The sequence below is a fragment of the Coregonus lavaretus genome (genome assembly GCF_964263955.1).
Source record: "Coregonus lavaretus genome assembly, chromosome: 29".
NCBI lineage: Eukaryota > Metazoa > Chordata > Actinopteri > Salmoniformes > Salmonidae > Coregonus > Coregonus lavaretus.
Genome location: NC_140016.1, coordinates 26,625,838 through 26,639,717, shown reverse-complemented (window position 1 = coordinate 26,639,717; position 13,880 = coordinate 26,625,838). Strand labels below are relative to the sequence as shown.

The window sequence follows — 13,880 nt, the reverse complement described above, 5'->3', positions numbered from 1 at the left end:
GATCAATATTTGGTTTGATGCTACCTTTAGTCAAAAAGTGAAAAACGTATCTTAAGTCTGACACATATCTTTTTGAAATAATGTATTTTGTACCCTGTTACTCATGAGGGCCCATTCATTCATTCCTTTGAAGAATCTCATCTTAGAACACAAGTCAACTTTCCCCATTGCTTTTATGATTGCAGAATCTTAACAAATGACCGTTTAACATCTTCGTTTAGTATCTGTTCAGTCACGTCCTCTGCCTTAGTTAAAACGTTGCCTCATATGAAAATAAACAATCCCTTTCACCTATTTATAATTCAGGCGAGTGCAGCACCAGCTCCCAAGGTAATGAGATATGCAGCAGGGCATGTATTTAATGCTGCTCTGAAGTTCATTTGCCGCCTCCATCTGCAACATAATAAATCTCCATCCAGCATGCGCAAATCATAACCTTTTCCTCCAGTGAATTATCATATAATTGCAGGAACGTTCAGCAAAATTCGACATATTTTCATTTGAAACCCAGACCGATAAAGTGTTATGCCTCACAGCACTTTTGTCATAAAAAAATAGATGAGTGGACTTATACAGTATTTCCCATTGAGCGATTTCTCCATGACCCCTATTTTACTGCCTCCTCACCAGCTCCTACATTGATCCGTTTAACTGGAGTATTTAGCTGTTTGTGCACGCCCATTTCCTTTAACAGAATTAACATTAGAAAATGATTCTGTCTGGGCTGATAGGAGGTGTACTGCTTCACTCCAATACAGCTCGTCCACTAATTGAACTTGTTTTGAAAAAGAACACAGCAGCATTTTGTCCATCACATGCCTAAAGATCACTCACGTGAACAGACTGGCATCAAAACATGCCTGATGTGTGTCAATTAGAATGCAATACTACTTGAAATTGGTCTATGGAAAACAATTGTGCTCTTTTCAGAGGTTGTATTGTGAGAGATTGTTGGGATCCAAAACAAGGGTGGAGGAAAAACAGATGTGGTCACTGGCAGAGTCCGAGAGACAGACACACCCATGGACACTCCTTTTTACAGCGCATGATGATGTTTGCTCATTAACACCCTGGTTGAATCCCCAAACACCTTAAGACATTCTATAGCTGAGGACCTACAACATGGAGCTTATTTATTACTGGCCTATATGGCAGGGTAGACATATCAAAGATCAAGTCCCCCTTGTTTGTAGTTAGAAGCTCTGAAGTTCAAAGAGCAAGATTCGTTTTTCTGTTTTGGATTGCCATCTCTTTGTTTTGATGTGCTAATTTCTGTATTACAAAATAGCCTGAAAATTGCAGCGAAAGCACTACCCCACTCCCTCCACCCACAACAACAAAACATATTAATAGTAATTATATTTGTATATTCCAATTCCCCAAAATAACATGATCTTCCTTTTCAATCCATGCCCGGATGAAAAGGGTGCAACGATCGAAGTTACTTACCGTCAAAAGGATTAGAATAGAAAAGAGAAATAATAATCATAATCGCCAACATATAAAATGAATCTTGTAATAACCGTTTTGATCCTCATTACAAAGGATTGCTTAAATCTGTTTTAAAGTCAAATGTAATTTCAACACTTTTTATTTCTTCGAAATGAGATAAAACAGTTCATTGCCCTAACATACAATACCATCCCTATGATCAGACCTCTTGTGTATCTCTTCCTATGTGGTGAACTTAGTGAAGCAGAGCTGTGATGGAGCTTGGCACAGCCCTCTGTTCCACTTCAGTTTCATCCAAATGCTGCTATGCATGCAGTGCCCTGGTTTGGCCCTCCACCATCAACTGCACGGTGGGGAAAGATTCAGTGTAGCCTGTGGTTATGTAGCTTTAATAACAGGACAATCTGACCCTTTTCTACATCTATCTTCTGGATTCCGACCAAATGTCCGCCCACTGGAGGCTACTGAATCAGGCCTTTATTTGACTTGATATATCTGTCTGCTCGGATGAGTCAGCTAGAAATAATTACAGTTGCTATACAACCTTGACCTACGTGTCATTGCCAAAGTAAACAGTAGACAGCCAGGTATTAGTCATAGATAACACAATTGACACAAGGTTAATTGGGAAATTACTATCCCAGAAGGTGACATTCTTCTCGAGTGAATACAGTTATCTAGTCAATCTATGTGTGTATATGTAGGCCTCATGAGATTCAAGGCATTAAGGCAGGCAACACTGCCAAAACAGGCAATTATTTGACGATCAATCGATCAAAATGTTGGGTTAATGGTTGCTTAATGCTTAGCGATGCACGTAATGGCTTCAATGTAAGGTTAGCCAATAGGGCATAGACATTGCATAGTATGGATCTCTGTTAAGTGTCTGGTGAATTGTACAGTGATTTAAAGGATAAATTGAGAACATGGAAATAATTAAATTACAATGATGTAACAATAGAGAATCTGTAATATTCCAGCAGTAAAGCAAATATGTTTATTAAGCACTTTAATATACATCAGACAATTCTGCTTAATATAGTACAGGAAATCAATTTTAGACATGAAAAGTTCAATGTACTGTACATGGTAAGTTATTTACATTCAAATTGTTTATGGTCAATTCAAAACAATATGACGGTTTGACAGATGGCGAAACAAGTTTGAATACTGTCCAGAATTGATCCTAAAAATGAGTCCTCCTTCCTTTATCCCTTCATAGGACACCTTCAAGCTGTACTGGAGAGCGGGGGGCTTTGACTTGGGTTTATACAGTACGTGTTTGTGCATGCGACAGCTTTTCAATTTTTTTCTTCTCACTTTTAACATTGTGAAAAGCCTGCAAGAATATGACACACAAATGCTCACACAGCTCCACATAGTCCATGAGAAACAGATGTTTCCAATCCGAGAGCACCATCTTCAAGCTTCTCCCCCTCCCTCTACAGTGGAGCTAGAGCTGGGTTAACTGATATACAGCCGCTCAGAGAAGAATAAAATGCTTTATTCCAACTTTGGCTTGACAAGTATACATTTCAAACCATGCTTTAAAACCATAATATTATTGAAGTCTACTACTCAGTGAAGCCGTGACGAGTGAACCATAAGCGTTTTTTGTGTCTTGCTCCAAAATATACTGCAATTATCAAAATATAAGCGACACTGCAATAACAGGGGAAACAAAGCTTGAATTTTGTTTCTTAAATTTCAGGTTATAATAAGAATTCCACCAACGAATGCATTCATCACTGCTTTCGCTTCAGACCTTTGCATTTAGCACCAACCTCTGTAGTTGACAGTATACACAATGGTTATTTTAATCAATTTAAAATGCACACAAAAACTAATGAAAAGTCCCACAGGGACAAAATGAAGTCACATGGGTTTAACGTTTTCAATGAACTCTCTCCCTTAGGTATCTGTAATAGTACAATACACATAGCAAACAAAATAGTATCAAGACGACCAAAATGGAGTCCAAAATAACTGCAGACAACTTTTGAACACAGCACCATGATAGAGCATACAATACAACTTAAAGTGGCTTTTTCCTAAATAAATATGGTTGATTATACTTCTATAGTAAATTGCCTTAGCTATTAACATATTACACACAGCATATGTTTAGTTCACTAAACGAGGTTAACACAGATTATTTTGGGTCTTCAGAAAGGCAGAGTACCAATGCGCATAACATTATCTCATGTCATCGATTATCTTGATGTCCTCTGATAAAATGTGATGATGTACTCAGCGGTACATTGCTGTCGGTGTGTATGATTGCAGGCAGGACCACAAAAACGAACATACAGTATAACACAAACGCAAAAACAAATGTATGATATTTTTTTGAACAATTAGTTTGTAACACAGGAGCATGAAAGGGAGACTGAACAAATACGTTTGTCATTTTCTCTATTTAAAAAGTGCATACACTGCATATTAAATATCAATACATTAAATGATAGTGTGCATGATTACACTGAGAAGGCTGTAACAGATATAGGCACATTGAAGTATCAGTTCATGTAAGCCTTGTGCAGCGATCAACATTCTTCCCTAGGTTTTCTGAGGTGTTCCACTTGAGAGTGGACATTTTTTAAATAATTTCTTATGCAGATGAAAAAAGTTGCTTTGGCACATTCCCTCCGATGTCTGTCATGACGAATGGCATTCAAGACATCTGAAATGGTAATGGAAATTATTTGGGTTAGTGCTGAGTTGGAAAACATTGTAGTCTTCTAGGTCAGAAAAGGGCATTCTTTGAAATGCCTCATTCATGTAAGTTGAAGTTCTTCTAATGATAGGTCAATTGACTGTAATATAATATTGACAGGACATTTCCATACAGTGTTTCCAGTAGGGGTGAGTGAGACATTAGATTGTTGATACAGTATGCTGTTATTAAAATATGATGTGGCCATAAATCATAGAAGTAATACAAAGACATTCATAATAGTATATACAGGGATTCTGATCTTCAGTCTACATCCTATCCCTGTATGCTTAACATATACTTTTACTATCTTCAAGATGAACCCGTTTAAAAACGTAATGAAAATAAAGCATGTCTGACTTGATCATCTACTTCTAATATAATGAATAAAACAATTATGTTGAACACTAGAAGAAATCTATAGTTGGTGGTTAATGCTTAGTAAAACGTACATTCTAATTACATCAGATTCGTTTGAGAATGAAAACTTACCAGCTATAATGGTGTCTCCTTTTTGTAGTTAAACCCAGGGTCTGATCCTTCTATCTGCAGTTTCAGTGCTTGTTTAAGGCTTAATTCAGTCTCCCCTATAGGGTAGTTCTCCAGCACGTCCTGGTGTCCTCTATTCTCTACAGTCCTTGGGACAGAAACCCTCCCGAGGAAAACCTGATTGCCCTGAAGATGGTAGTTAGGGTTGGTCATAATGCCATTTCGCTTCTTCTCTGCAATGCTCTGCTGTTGGATGAATAACTGCTCTTGGGTCAGCCACCCATCTGGCTGGGTGGAGCCGCCAACCATGATCTTACAATGAGGATCCTTCACTGCAATGTTCGCTACAGATTTGTTGAGCACAATCCTCTTATCGAACTGGGTCATCTCATATTCTAACACCTGACCCTGGGTTGAGACAAAGCTCTTGAGCCTTTTCTTGTCTCCTGACCCCCCTTTGCCGTTGGATGTGTCATTTCCGGTCTTATTCCCTTTGGTCGACTTGAGACCTGGCTTAACCTGAGCCCAGTCAAATTCACTTGATGGAGACCCCGGATGATGTCCAATGGACTTGGTGGTGGAGGAAGGTGAGACGATGGACTGTCGGCTCCGACTGCGAGGCAGAGAGTGTTGCTGGATTTGCTCTGTGAAGGTCATTCCGTGGAAACTATCTATCGGCACAGTCTGTGCAGTCGCGGTGGACGAGGTGGTTCTCAGTGAGTTCTTAGAACTTTTGAGGGAATTATTTGAGAGAGAGGACTTCTGTCTGTCCACGGTAGAGTCAGGAGATTCTGAAGGGGAGCTGAAGGCGTGGACAGGACCGTTCTGTAGACCACGTCCAGATGACTGCATGTCTCCAGCTCCTGTGCTGCCAGAGCTGTTGGATTTGATTGTGAGAGACTGCATTTTCCCAGCTACAGAGAGTGGGGTTTTCTGTTCCATAGTGTGTACTGGTGAAGGACTACAGCCATTAAGACTTGAGGCCCCATACTTCTCAAGAAGTTTGATGATCATTGAATGCCCCCCTTTTGCAGCCACTCGCATGGCTGTGCGTCCAAACTGGTCTGCGTGGTTGGGGTCAGCACCATGCTCCAGAAGGATCTGCACTACATCTCTGTGCCCCTCTTGGGCAGCAATGCCAAGCGCTGTTGCCCCCTGATTACATGTATGATCCACGTGAGTGCCATTGTCAATCAAGAACCGCACAACCTTTGTGTGGCCTTGCCAAGCTGCTGACTGGAGGGCGGATCGCTTCTCGTTGTCACAAGAGTTCACGCCGGCATGATAGTTGATCAACATCCTGACCATTTCTACATGCCCTTGCCAGCAGGACACATGGAGGGCCGTCCTTCCCTCTGTGTCGCTAACTTCCACATTGGCCCCATTTTCAAGGAAGTACTCCGCCATTGCTAACTGATTCTCAAGTGCCAATATGTATAATGTTGGGCGTCCGTCTGCGTCTTTATAGTCTATATCAGCGCCATGACTCAGCAACAGTTCAACAATATCCCTGTGGCCTTCCAGTGCAGCCACCCTGAGAGAATTCCTCCCATCGTAACCTCTTTGGTCGATGCAAGACTTGTTTTCCAGAAGAATATGGACACAGTCATAGTGACCCTCTTGCGCAGACAATATCAGGGGTATTCGACCATCGTTATCCACCTCTGTGCATCGGGCACCTTGCTCAATGAGGGCATCGCATACTTGCCGGTGACCCTCAAATGAGGCCATGTGCAGTGGGGTCCAGCCTGCATCATCTCTGTGATTTTCGTCCAGCCCTCTGTCCAGCAGAGTTCGGACCACCTCTACGTTCCCTTGAGCGGACGCTATGCTCAGAACAGTTCTTCCTTCACTGTCGATGCTGTCTACAGCTGCACCCCAGAAAAGCAGGGTATTGACAACAGAGGCATGGCCCATGGATGCTGCAGCAAGAAGAGGCGTTCGGCCATTGTTGTCAGTGTGATCCACATCAGCTCCACCTTCCAGCAGCAGATCAACTACGTCCACATGTCCTTCATAGGCAGCCACGAGGAGGGGTGTCATGCAGTCTTTGTCGCAGTGGTCGACCTCTGCACCCCTGTCAATGAGGAGGCTTACGACAGAGGCATGGCCTTTACTGGCAGGCACACAGAGAGCTGCAACTGAGAGGGCTGTCCTTCCGTCCACATCTTCATGGTTCACCTCTGCCCCATGTTCCAAGAGGTGCTCTACGATTTCTCTGTGCCCCATGTATGCCGCTGCAATGAGAGCTGTCCTTCCTTCATTGTCTGCTTTGTTGACTTCTGCCCCGTGTTGGAGGAGGTTCAGAACGATGTCTTCATGACCTCCCCAAGCTGCGGCTCTCAAGGCGGTTCTGCTGTCGGCATCAGCACAGTCAACTTTGGCACCAGTGTAGAGGAGAGCAGACACCACCTCCGAATGCCCACCCCAGGCTGCAGACCTAAGGGCAGTCCACCCATCATGGTCTGTGTGATTGATGTTTGCATCACAGCCGATGAGGCAGTTGACCACCTTAGTGTGCCCTTGTCTTGCCGCAAGTGTAAGTGCCGTTTGTCCATGGTTGTCCTCCATCTCCATATTTGCTCTTCTGGATATGAGAAAGTTCACCACATCCAGGTTTCCACTGTATGCTGCATTGGCCAGCAAAGTTCTCCCGCTAGAGTCACATTGGTTCACAGAGGCTCCATTGTCTAGCAATGTCCGAATCGAATCCTCTCTCTCCAGTGCCTGCTGTACTATGCAAGAGGCATGGTCGTCCTCATTGTTGACGTGAGCTCCAGCTTTGACCAGAAGCTGCAGCACCTCCTGCTCTTTAGGTATGGAGGTGGAAAGAGAGTCTTTAGCGGGTGTACCATTCCACACCATCCAAAGAGCCAGGTTGAAAGGCTCTATCTGTAGGTTGGAGTTGATCAGATGCAGGGCAAACTCCTGCACCTCCAGCGGTTTGAGCTGCTTGGCCTTGCAAGTGTAACTCATCGCCATCATCCTATGTCCCTCCGCTGCATTACACAAGTACTTTTGGGTACAATGCTTAACATCCAGGAGCCACTCTGCAAAACTGTAGTGAAAGAGGATCTTAGTACTTCCGAGGCCATCGACCAACAACTTGGAGAGGATGTCCATCTTCTTCTGAAAGTCCTCCATGGTGAGAGACATGTTTTTGGTCCAGACAGCGTGGTAAAGCTCCTTGAAAGTAAGCGGCCTGCAGGTTGCAAGGATCACGTTGAGAATAGGCTGGACTTTGGCAAACTGCTTCCGGACAAACAGCCTTTGGCAGAGCCACAAGTAGAGGCCATTGAGCGTGCCGGGAATGTCACGGATCTCTCGCAACATGATGAAGTTCTCCACCACTCCGTCCAGCACGCGCTCCAGGTACAGGAAGCAGCCGCTGCTTTTGATGTGTAGCTGGTTGAGCATCTCGGCTGTCTCCTTGGTGAGGTGCTGGCGAAGGGCCTCCTCCTGGTCGAGCCGGTGGAGGATGTACTGCTGCACGTCCTTGACAATGTAGGCTTTGCGAAGGTCATCCAGGCTAATTTTACGGAATCCTAGAAAAGAGGAGAAAAAATAACTATTCGTTTACCACATCAAAAGCATTGAATTAAACATCAATTTTCACCCCAACTTCTTTCAGCACATTTCCAAGATTAATATGGCAGTGTTACAGTTAATCAAAGTAATACAGAGAGGGTATAATTAGTCTTTCCACTAAGTTTCAGTGCTCATAGTGATCATACGAAGGTGACTAATTCCTTTTTTCCATGGTGCCCCTATATTCTCAAATATATATCTGACCTTCAAAATATAGTCACTCCATTTTCCCATTGATATTTTACCTTTGAAGAATTCTATTACGCCAACCTTTAATTTCCTAAGGCACAGACTGATTAGTGGTAAAGCCATGTTGTTAAAATAAAACCATTGAAAGGAATTGAGAGCATGACCCTGGTCTCTGGCAGAGTAATCAGTAATCAGCTCAGCATGAGTATGGCAGATCTTTTGTGAAGGACTATGGAAAACAAAGCTGGTGTAATTGATGCTCTAAAGGGGTATTTGATGCAAAAGGCCTTTGATTCTCCTAAGAAAGCACAGTACATTTATTTTTTATTTAATTTTAATTAACCTTTATTTAACTAGGCAAGTCCGTTAAGAACAAATTGTTATTTACAATGACGGCCTACCAAAAGGCAAAAGGCCTCCTGCGCGGATAAAAATAAGATATATATATATATAAATATAGGACCAAACACACATCACAACAAGAGAGACAACACAACACTACATAAAGAGACCTAAGACAACAACATAACATGGCAGCAACACACAACAACACAGCAAGGTAGCAACCCAACATGAAAACAACATGGTAGCAGCACAACATGGTAGCAGCACAAGACATGGTACAAACAGTATTGGGCACAGACAACAGCACAAAGGTCAAGAAGGTAGAGACAACAATACATCACGTGTCCATGATTGAGTCATTATCATCCCAGCCATACATTTAACTAAAGACATATCAATACGATTGCAAAAGTATACAAAAAATACTTGTATCTACATATTAATATCCTTAAAGGGGCAATCAGCAGTTGAAACAATAACAACGCACACTCCAAAGCTGAGGGATGAGGCTGGAGAAAAGTAACCACTCTCAAATTCATGGACAGAGCTATGGATGCAAGGACCATCCATGATATCACCATTATAGTTTGAAACATGTTTTGAGGCTATATAGTGTATGTTTACATATACTTTGTTAACAAACATTGGAGTAAAACAAGCTTATATTTGGGGTTCTGGTGGGGCACGAACTAAGCTCATGAGGCATTAATACGCTATATTCTTCAAGTATCAATGGGTAAATATCATTAATTTATAAGTCCAAAAATGTATGTAACAACTGCAGATTGTCCCTTTAAAGCTCAAGGCCCAACTCATTTTTTTAAAGGCCTCTCCTCACATACCATAAAACATTAATTGAGACCTGTACTGTAATATATTTGAGAGAAATGCGACAAAGTAGACCCCTGGAAGAGCTATTTCCATTTTATAGCATACAAATGGCCACTCATTAACAGACTACATGCTACCAGCACAGACAAGACCTTTAGAAAGAAATCACCATGGGTCTTAATTAATTACCACTAATGTGCAGTAGCAATCCTTTCCCAGACTGCTAACAGACATAAAGGGGAAACTTTCTCCATGTTAGAGCAGTCAGCCCAGGCTACACACTCAAGGGCAGGGGATAGTTGTATTTCCTGTTTCCATGCTATCAGGCCTGATGGGGCAGAGGGAAAAAAGGGACTCGACAGAGACTTGTTCAATGTTGTTGTCATTTTTCTCAATTCTAAACTAGCCTCCTGCTGTGGGAAACAAGTGTTACATTCCTTTGTTTTATCTAATTGCCTAGATCATCAAAAACAAGCTGCTTCTAAATGTTTTCTGAAGAAATGGGCTCATTTCCTGCTGTCTGGGTTAGGATAACCGGGTTAATTAAAATGTGCATCTTAAATTAAGCTACCTTAAACACCCTCAATGATAAATAAAACAAACACTACAAAGTGGGGATCTGAGCGGGTTCTTGACAGAGACTAATGACAACATTTAGACACAATTAACCTATAATCAATCAGTGCAGCAAGTACTATAAACTGGATTGCTTGGATTACATAATCAAAGTTACTCTGTGTACAAGTCTCACACTGTCGCAAAGCCTGAGGCGTCGTTCCCTCCATTAATAGTTTTGTGCAGAAAGAAGACTATGAAATCTTACCGCACACAGGGGCAATGGAGCCACACAAGTAGCAAAATGGGTGGTAGGGTGTAGGGATGTTACAAATTGACAATTTTGCTTAACGTTTAAACTGCAAAAAAAGATTCAGTTCAATCTTTTTTTTCACCTGGGCGGCAGGTAGCTTACTGGTTAAGAGCGTTGTGCCAGTAACCGAAAGGTCGCTGGTTCTAATCCCCGAGCCGACTAGGTGAAAAATCTGTCGATGTGCCCTTGAGCAAGGCACTTAACCCTAATTGCTCCTGTAAGTCGCTCTGGATAAGAGCGTCTGCTAAATGACTAAAATGTAAATGTAAACAATAAGAAAGAATCTTAAAATTCCATGTCAATTCACAATGTAGAATAATGGTCCTATTACGTATGTATGACCGCTTGGGCTGGACAATTAAGTTACATCTACCGAGACCCTTTTACAGACATAGAACACAGCTACAGTAACATGTCAATAGCGACAACTGATAACCTTTCAGACAAATAAAAAATGTCGCATCAGAAGAGTCTGTACCTTTTCAGACAGTAGAATTCTGCTCCGGCATATAATGTTCTATTGTTTCCCTGACAACAATAAATGTTGCTGATTGATGCGCTGCTGTGTTGTTTTGTATGCGGTTTTTAATGGTAGCGTAGCTAGATGTGCTCTCTTTCTACTAAAATGTATTGGGAAGTCACAGTATTTAAAGAACTTTAAAGTACTTTTTTAGGAGAGAGTGGTCTGCAGGCAGGCTGCATGCAGCAGCTCGAGATTATTTGATTGACATTTCTGGTTGCCTAGTAATGGAAGTTAGTCCTGCTCAGAAGCAGCATTACTTTACAGACAAGTAAAATGCTGTTCATATCTCCAGAGAAGGTTTCGTGTCGGCATTTAAAAAGCCATAGTGTTGCCTACCCTAACAGACAAACAAACATGCTGTACCTGAGGCGCTTTTAACGGGCCAGATTCCATTATATCTGAAAAGGGTAATCGATAGAGGCTACATGTAGCTGTAATTTCATAATATGAGACAAAAACACCCCCACCCACCAGGACTGGTCCTGGCAGTTCTGCCGCCCTAGGCGAGACAAACAAATGTATTTTTCAGACGTTGGTTCAATTTAGGTTCTGAATAAAAGGTGAAAAGACGTCTTTTCCGGATGTTTCGATTACATATTTTCCGGGACGTTGAAAAATACGTATTTTCCGGACGTTGAAAAATACTTATTTTCCGGACGTTGAAAAATACGTATTTTCCGGACGTTGAAATCAAGATAATTTTCGGTTCTGAATTAAAATTGAAAATACATATTTTCTGGACGTTGAAAGTACGTATTTTCAACTTTAATTCAGAACCAAATTGAATTTTTATGAATGCCCATCTATGTGGTAGGACTACCTTTTGTAGAACACCAACAAACAAAAAATGTCAGCCGGTCTGGACAGAACCAAAAAAAGACGTTGGCGTCGGTCCGTGCTTAATGGAGTGTAGCCTACGGTGTGGCCCGCAATGGAATTTGTGGTGATAGGCCCACCGTTTGTAAAACAGGCCTTTGCATTGGCTTTATTAGTCCTGATTCCTGTGACTAATCAATTTGCCTATTTATAATATAATAATAATAATAATATATATAAGCTCTGAATATCAGCTACCCAACTTTATCAGGAGTTATCTTGAGCCTATTTGCAATGTGTTTACGCAGCGAGAAATGCAGAAGTATTTTCCTTTTTGCTATGATCAGCTCGTCAAAAATGTATTGATTATGACAATTTAGCCCACAGGAGGAAACTCCTGGACAGCAGTTGTGAGTAGCCTGATTGTCCATTCCATATTGTCCATTTACCTTTGACCTATCCTGTTTTTAGAATATATTGTTTATTAAAATGTCAGTGCATTTTTGGGGGGATTGGGTGCCATTTAGTTTAGGTTCTTTGATCGGAGAAACCTGCTGTAAAAAGTGTCCATCTCATTGTCATTCATTTCATCTCCAGCCTGTAGGCTACAGAAAAGGCAACATACTCTTTCTATCATATGCTATATCTGCTACATGATTTATGTTAGATAATTTTTTTGACGGAACGTTGGTGGAGCGCCACAGCGAAGCGTCTCTCCAACAGAGAGGTGCACTGGGAATGGACAAGCAAAATATTTTGCGGCCATGCCTTTCAGAAAGTGGGCACTGCTTATCACAGGGCGGCATCACCGCTCACCTAGAAAGCCCATATATCACTGGTTGAGAAGAAATGTGAGGTTTTACATGTTGTTGGAGGTCAGTTTAGCTCAGAAAATGCCGACCACGTCAATCTGCCGCCATAGTCGGCCGACTAATCCTACCTAATGAGCAGGCCGGCCCTGCCACCCACTCAGTAACGAAGAGTACCCCGTGCTCGCAAGACTGTCCTGAAGATACCTCTGTATCCTGGCAACATCGGTCCCATGAATAAACTAGGATATCCTACAGGCAACAGACCGAAGACTGAACACACACTCACATCATTAGCAAAGAGAAAGAGCAGGCAGGCCAGCGTGAGGGAGAGAGAGGCGGGGCAGGCAGAACCACGTGCATATGTCTGTCTTGTCGTGCATGCCTCGCAAATTCACCAAAGTCTCTGGTCTTATTAAAAACTGTCCCCAGTCTAGTTAGGCTATAAAATGAAAAATAATATGTTTTGTGATAACTGCACTGTGATTTCAATTATGTGGGGAAAACCGTTTTTTTGGTTAGGGAGTTTTCTTAACGTTAACAATCCCAACTTCGTTAAAATGTTCACACCCCTAGTAGCTACCCCTATAATCATTACCATTTACAAGTTATGACTAATTATGTTCTATGTTATAAAATGCCATTCCTAATGAATAAAAACATTAGTGGTGGCTATCTGTGGAACATTACCATTCCAAGCTATAACGGAAACGACAAAAAACAATGCAACTAATCTGTCCTATATAATGCAGTCACTACTAACAGAATACAGTAGGATCATAATAACCCAGTGACCCAAAGCCTCAGTGTCAGTCAATGTTTTTAGCAACAGAGCATTTTCCACTGCCTCTCCCAGGCCCTGTGACCTCCTGCTCCACCTCAGACTGATTCTCCACTAAGCACTCTGGACGCCTTCAGCTGAGACAGGAAACCCACTGGCCGAGAGGAAGAGGCCATTAAGAGGGGGGACTGAACGATATCTAGGACAGATTACCCAAAAGTCAATTTTAGCCAGCCGGGAGCCTTTGCCTCAGCATGTTGTCTTTCAAAGGTTGTCTCAATGTTTAATTTAGACGTGCATAACCCACAAAGAGAGTATCAGTGAATCAGACTACACTGCCCAGCAAATCATAGCAGTATAATTTTTTTTGTTCAGACAATGATTAACAACAAATACACTCCTCCTCTCCTACAGTTTTGAGATTAGTGGCCTCCCCCAGTTCCCACATAGTTGATAATATGTAAATTATGAAC

At 42.0% G+C, this 13,880-nt stretch overlaps 1 protein-coding gene across 1 annotated transcript in view; it reads right to left on the bottom strand.

Moving 5' to 3' along the window:
- Nucleotides 1-2,419: 2,419 nt before the first annotated feature.
- Nucleotides 2,420-13,880, bottom strand: part of LOC311105133 (ankyrin repeat domain-containing protein 50-like) — a 40,597-nt gene continuing 29,136 nt past the window's right edge. Inside the window, exons 4-5 of the mRNA XM_084147157.1 lie at nucleotides 4,661-8,202; nucleotides 2,420-4,135 (exon numbers count right to left, since the gene is read on the bottom strand). Of these exons, the coding sequence (XP_084003283.1) occupies nucleotides 4,664-8,202 (3,539 nt within the window). The 3' untranslated portion in view covers nucleotides 2,420-4,135; nucleotides 4,661-4,663. The remainder of the gene's footprint in view (nucleotides 4,136-4,660; nucleotides 8,203-13,880) is intronic.